The sequence below is a fragment of the Parambassis ranga genome, chromosome 22 (genome assembly GCF_900634625.1).
Source record: "Parambassis ranga chromosome 22, fParRan2.1, whole genome shotgun sequence".
NCBI lineage: Eukaryota > Metazoa > Chordata > Actinopteri > Ambassidae > Parambassis > Parambassis ranga.
The window spans coordinates 7,498,988-7,505,587 of record NC_041042.1 but is presented as its reverse complement, the minus strand read 5'-3'; the positions used below and the strand labels follow the sequence as shown (position 1 = coordinate 7,505,587).

The following is a 6,600-nucleotide window of genomic DNA, read 5'->3' as shown; positions in this document are numbered from 1 at the left end:
AAACTCTGCAGAAACATGTTCAGGTACATTTGATTATAAATAAATGTGACACTCTGCCAGCTGTTTACTAGGAAAGAAGCCACGATCACTGAAAAAAGCAGCTAACTTATTTGCAAGGCAAATAAGGCAAAAGAGAAAGGACGCCTGTCAGTGTCAGTGCCATAACTGTACCCGGTACTCCACCGATGGTCATCTCTTTCAGGTGACCAGCTGTGGTTTTGTGTCTCTCGACTAATTCTTAGGTTTGTGTGTTACCAGCTTGCTCCCACAGTGCACTGCAAGTTGTCCACGATGGTACCACTGTATGTTGATCATGGCAGGATGTATGTTGTGAAGATCGTGATTCTGTTCTGTGGGATGTTCCTAAATAACCACGTCTGTGAGAGCTCAGGTAGGTGTACATTAAAAGAAATGAGTGATTGATTAATACTATTCATATGATTTCTCATCATGTTTTAGCATCTGTTCAATGTCACCATGTATTTTTACAGAGACAAATAAGAGCTGCAACCTAAACAACGTACTGTTTGTCAGTGACATAAATTCAAGTTCAAGTTTTCCATCAGGTAAGCAGGAAACACTACAGAAGAAGAAAGGTCTTCATTTGAAAAGCAGGATAACAGTGTTTTTTCTTCACTATTCTAGATCAGATCCACGACAATCATACCGGAATTAAACTGTGTTTCAACATCCCTGCAAACCATTCAGACTGTTGTAGCAGTGGAGACTTTGACTGCAGCATTAAAGTACAGAAGCAGAAAGGAGACAACTACGCTGTAACTCTGAATGGAGGGGCTCTATCCAAACATGATGTCGTACTGATGAAAAAGCTAGATCATTTTACGTGCCTGCCTTCAATGTTATACAATGAAACAGGTACTACTGACAACGCCCTTCCTATAGCAAAGCAGAAAGACACTGCCCTCTATTGGTTATTGGTATTAACTGATTGCAACCCATGAACATCTTACATTTTATTTTGTAGCAGGTTTTCTTCTCAAGATTCACAAGTGCCTGAACAATGGTAAATATATTCATTTATTTTGCATATCAGCATAAATATCAGCCGTGTCAGGCCCCCTTAACATAATTTTTATATGTTAAAGGAAACAACAATGTAAGACTGAGCAAAGATGGCTTCTGTGGAACAAACTCAATCTATAATGAGCAGTCATGCAAAGGTATTGCCGTTTGTTCAGTTATATATTATTCAAGCTTAACACCGACAAACTGAGCACTAAAATGTTTGTGTCTGTGCATGTGTGTATTTGTTTAAAAAGATTTTCCACAAACAAACTCAAACTACACAGTCATCTTTAATGGTAATGGAAGCAGGTGTGTTCGCTGTAAGACACCAGGAAAGAAGCCAGAGACTACAGTTGTTCCTCCTAGGAGCAATGGTGCCCCAAGCAAACAAACAGCAGCGTAAGCGTCTCCATTACTGACAAAATTGTTAAGCATGCAATGTTACACATGTTGCACATGTTGCCATATGTTTGAGGTGTGATCGCAGTTTGACTTACCTTTGTGTGTGTTTCCATTACAGACATATTATGAAAAATCTATCCTCCACTCTAGATCAGATGGGTAATTTTAGCACAGCATCTGTCAGAATGGACAATGTCACAGGGGTGATCTGTAAATTGCCCCAAAAACCTGCAGAAATGTACCTTGGCTTCACAGAACATGATGCAAATGTATGCAACTTCCAACAATACAAGTTATTAAAAACAGCATAAACTGCCACAGGTTCTCTGACAGTCTTAATATGTCTTATGTTTGTCACAGATCATTGAAGAAGAGCAGCAGTTAGAGGGCTTCTCTCTGTCAGTGAAAATCCCTAAAGAAGCCAGTGAAATGGCAATGAAAAGAAATGGCTCGTTTGCTGGAGTCCTGTGTTTCTCAGGAATGCAACAGGTAGTGAAATAGCACTTTACTTTAACTGACAATACACATAATAATAACACAAGAAGTGACAGTAGTGTTCCATTCTCTACAGGGAGATTCCAACAGCTACTTCCTCAATGATGAAGCAGTGGGAATTGAAATGGGAGTAGAGATCTCCAATCTCTCACAGACCATTGACATTACATTTGCTAATGTGGGCAATAAAGAGAGATATAAGGAAAGTTAGACTGGAAATTAGAAAGGTGAAACTGGAAAGCATCAGTGCACTGAATAATCTTTGTTCTGTTCTGATACAGGAAGGATACTCTGCTTCATGCAGGTCATGGGATGGAGGTAATGTAATACTCTATATGCATGCATAAACCTAAGTCACCACTATTATACCACTTTCTACAGGTTTTCTTCTACGTTTAGATCATAATTAGATTGCATAATAAGTAGAGTATAATAGCATAGCTATATAGTAGCATATAGTATATATACACACTCAACAAAAATATAAACGCAACACTTTTGTTTTTGCTCCCATGTTTCATGAGATGGACTTGAAGATCTAAACTTCATTCCAGATACACAATATTACCATTCCTCTCAAACATTGTTCACAAATCTGTCTAAATGTGTGATAGTGAGCACTTCTGCTTTGCTGAGATAATCCATCCCACCTCACAGGTGTGCCACATCAAGATGCTGATCTGACATCATGATTAGTGCACAGGTGTACCTCAAACTGCCCACAATAAAAGGCCACCCTGAAATGTGCAGTTTTGTCTCACAGCAAAATGCCACAGATGCCACAAGCATTGAGGGAGCGTGCAATTGGCATGCTGACAGCAGGAATGTCAACCAGATCTGTTGCTCGTGCATTGAATGTTCATTTCTCCACCATAAGCCGTCTCCAAAGGCGTTTCAGAGAATATGGCAGTACATCCAACCGGCCTCACAACCGCAGACCACGAGTAACCACACCCGCCCAGGACCTCCACATCCAGCAGGTTCACCTCTGAGATCGTCTGAGACCAGCCACTCAGACAGCTGCTGAAACAATTGGTTTGCATAACCAAAGAATTTCTGCACAAACTGTCAGAAACCGTCTCAGGGAAGCTCAACTGCATGCTCGTCGTCCTCATCGGGGTCTTAACCTGACTCCAGATCGTCGCCGTAACAGACTTGAGTGGGCAAATGCTCACATTCGATGGCGTCTAGCACGTTGGAGAGGTGTTCTCTTCACGGATGAATCTCGGTTTACATTGTTCAGGGCAGATGGCAGACAGCGTGTGTGGCGTCGTGTGGGTGAGCGCTTTGCTGATGTCAATGTTGTGGATCGAGTGGCCCATGGTGGTGGTGGGGTCATGGTATGGGCAGGCATCTGTTATGGACGAAGAACACAGGTGCATTTTATTGATGGCATTTTGAATGCACAGAGATACCGTGATGAGATCCTGAGGCCCATTGTTGTGCCATACATCCATGAACATCACCTCATGTTTCAGCAAGATAATGCACGGCCCCATGTTGCAAGGATCTGTACACAATTCTTGGAAGCTGAAAATGTCCCAGTTCTTGCATGGCCAGCATACTCACCGGACATGTCACCCATTGAACATGTTTGGGATGTGCCTGACCGGCGTATACGACAGCGTGCACCAGTTCCCACTAATATCCAGCAACTTCGCACAGCCATTGAAGAGGAGTGGACCAACATTCCACAGGCCACAATAGACAATCTGATAAACTCTATGCGAAGAAGATGTGTTGCACTGCATGAGGCAAATGGTGGTCACACCAGATACTGACTGGTTCTGAGTCCCCAGACCGCCAATAAAGCAGAAACAAAATGCACATTTCAGGGTGGCCTTTTATTGTGGGCAGTTTGAGGTACACCTGTGCACTAATCATGATGTCAGATCAGCATCTTGATGTGGCACACCTGTGAGGTGGGATGGATTATCTCAGCAAAGCAGAAGTGCTCACTATCACACATTTAGACAGATTTGTGAACAATGTTTGAGAGGAATGGTAATATTGTGTATCTGGAATGAAGTTTAGATCTTCAAGTCCATGTCATGAAACATGGGAGCAAAAACAAAAGTGTTGCGTTTATATTTTTGTTGAGTGTATATATATATATATATTTCATTGGAATTATCTCACAACAAAACAAGTCGTTACAAAAAACTCAACCTGCCTTTTACAGTAACAGCTGCATCCTCTGTGTCACATGTAGGTGATAATACAGCCTGGATCACGGATGGCTGTCAGACAAAGCAGACCAATGACGCCATCACATGCCAGTGCTCTCATCTAACATTTTTTGCCATACTTTTGGTAAGATGATGGTACTACAAGCTTAGATACTGTTACCAGTTCACACATATGACCATCTTTGTGTTTGAAAATCAGTCACCTCCACCTGTAAACATCAGCGCCTCTGACGTCAAGTCTCTTTCCTACATCACATCCATCGGCTGTGGCCTGTCATCTTTTTTCTTGGCAGTGGCTCTGTTCATGCATTTTCTCATGAGGTTTGTTTACACAGAGCAGTTTTCATCTTCATTTTAACATACTGTACTCTACTCAAGGTTTGACTTATTTTACAGAAAAGGCAAAGCAAGCCAAGGAACTAAGATCCTGATTAACCTCTTCATCGCCATGTTCGCCCTGAATGTGTGTTTCCTGATGAATGAGAGCATTGCTAACCTAGGAGACTTTGGTGCATGCATGGCGATGGGCGCAGCTCTGCACTACAGCATGTTGGCCACCTTCACCTGGTTTTTCATGCAGGCTTTACACTTGTACATTAACCTCCATAAACTCTTAGCCGACATCAAACATTACACAATGAAGATTTGCATCGCAGGATGGGGTAAGTGAACAAGCACTGCATCCATACAAAGCAGTGTGACACACAGGCTGTTCAAGCATTTTTCTGTTTCCTCAGTCATGCCAGCTGTGGTGGTGATCACTCTTCTTGCCTTGAAAAAATATGACACCTTGGTCATTAATACCAATGATGGGAAGACTCAAAAAATGTAAGCAATTTTTTTTACAGGACATGCATTCTCTAGAGACTCATGTGGTTCATCCTTCATTCTCACTTTTCAGGTGCTGGATTTCTGATGCTGCTTTGCACCAGGGGGTAAATGTTGGTTACTACGCCGTGGTGTTTGCCTTCACTTTCAGCATATTCATTGTAACTGTGCGGCAGATTACTTTCTTTCCGTCGGCAAAAGAAAAGGTTCAGGGCTGCAGCACCACCAAGACAAACTACTTCTCCATTGTGGGCCTGTTTCTTCTTCTGGGCATCACCTGGGCTTTTGCCTTTTTCAGCCATGGACCTCTGCTCATACCCTCATACTACATCTTCACCATCCTCAACACCTTCCAAGGTACACGTCACACAGCAATTTGAACAACTTGGCAAATGATTACTTACTTACTTAATTAAAAAAAAACACCTCTGTTTGCAGGTTTCTTCCTTTTCATCTACTACTACCATTCCAGCAAGATTGTTACAGGGGGCACAAAGCTGGCACAGAGCAGCAGCACCTGCAAACCGGCAAACACAGTTATCATTTCTCCTTATTCTTAGTGGTGTATGTGTGTTTTGACACAAGAGGGCAGCATTTGATTTCACATAGTGATGTGTTCTGCACTGAATGATGGAGATGGAGTGGTCTCCTGGAAATCATTGTGAGGACTCTTGAGTCTTACCCACTGTTGCAGATAATTTTGTGATTCACTCAGAATATGTTACAGCGCTCCTAAATGATTTTTTTTTGTCTTACACTGGAATTCAAAATGTAAAATGTTAGCAATATAAATAAGAGCTTTTTTATAACTGGTGTGGCTGAGGCAGCTGAGGAAAAACAAGGTGAAGGGAAGTCTTGTCCCTCACATCCCCTGCACAGCGCTGGGGGCCGACCTAGTCAGTTAGCGCATTGCGTGCCTGCAGATAATTATCTTGTGCCTACAGAGAGCAGTATCTACTGTGCGGGGAGCTTAACTGGCTAACAAGAAATGAGCTCATGGTTACCTATAGTGATAAGATGCCTGAGGGGAAGCCACTATGCTGGAACTATTCCCCAAATGTACTGAATTTAACTTGTCTTAGCAAACAGCAAATGTAAAGTGTGTATTTTGTGCCTACTTAATATATTTATTAGTGACTAGTGTATTTTCTAAAGATGTATAAGATCTTATGTTTAAGATTATAGACTAATTTCTATTTTATAACATTTTAATGTATTTTTATTTTCCTTTATTTTAGCCTTAAAGGGAAAAAAAATATTTATGTGTGATCATAGCGGCTTGTTAATGTTTATTTTAATGACTTTCTTCCCTCACATGATGGTCAGATAAATCTGATTGTAGAATAAAGTCCTGCAATAAACCTTATGGTACTTTACAGCTGAGTAGTCTCTTCTTAGGCAGAGATGTGGGCTGGTTGGCTCAGGGACTGACATTCAGACAGGAAGGTCTGTTTATTTGTCTATGACTGATTAATCTTCTAAATGACTGCAGTGTGCCAGCCAAAAACTAGGCTAATTACTGCCATACACATCGGATGTGAGCCTTTCATGCAGAGCACAGCAGGCTTCTATGTTGTACCTGTGCGTGTCTGTACATGGATCACAACGTTATACACAGCAGAGACTTCCTCTGTAAACTACACCAGCTCTATGGTAAATC

The 6,600-nt window shown here is 41.7% G+C and overlaps 1 protein-coding gene across 1 annotated transcript; it reads left to right on the top strand.

Annotated features, from left to right (window-relative positions):
* Positions 1–992: 992 nt before the first annotated feature.
* Positions 993–5,938, top strand: LOC114427698 (adhesion G-protein coupled receptor G2-like). Its single transcript, XM_028395888.1, has 13 exons — positions 993–1,024; positions 1,107–1,181; positions 1,281–1,425; positions 1,547–1,697; positions 1,789–1,917; positions 2,000–2,129; positions 2,209–2,241; positions 4,136–4,236; positions 4,312–4,433; positions 4,509–4,774; positions 4,850–4,940; positions 5,014–5,297; positions 5,379–5,938. Exons 4-13 carry the CDS (start codon positions 1,554–1,556, stop codon positions 5,498–5,500), a joined length of 1,422 nt encoding a protein of 473 aa, XP_028251689.1. The 5' UTR covers positions 993–1,024; positions 1,107–1,181; positions 1,281–1,425; positions 1,547–1,553; the 3' UTR covers positions 5,501–5,938.
* Positions 5,939–6,600: the final 662 nt, after the last annotated feature.

What these genes read in the sequence shown, in the direction of transcription:
- LOC114427698 (XM_028395888.1), top strand. Translation starts at nt 1,554, where the DNA reads ATGAAAAATCTATCCTCCACTCTAGATCAGATGGGTAATTTTAGCACA. An exon ending in TAAAGAGAGATATAAGGAAA is followed by an intron (nt 2,130 to 2,208) that starts GTTAGACTGGAA and finishes TGATACAGGAAG; the next exon opens with GATACTCTGCTTCATGCAGG. An exon ending in GATTTGCATCGCAGGATGGG is followed by an intron (nt 4,775 to 4,849) that starts GTAAGTGAACAA and finishes CTGTTTCCTCAG; the next exon opens with TCATGCCAGCTGTGGTGGTG.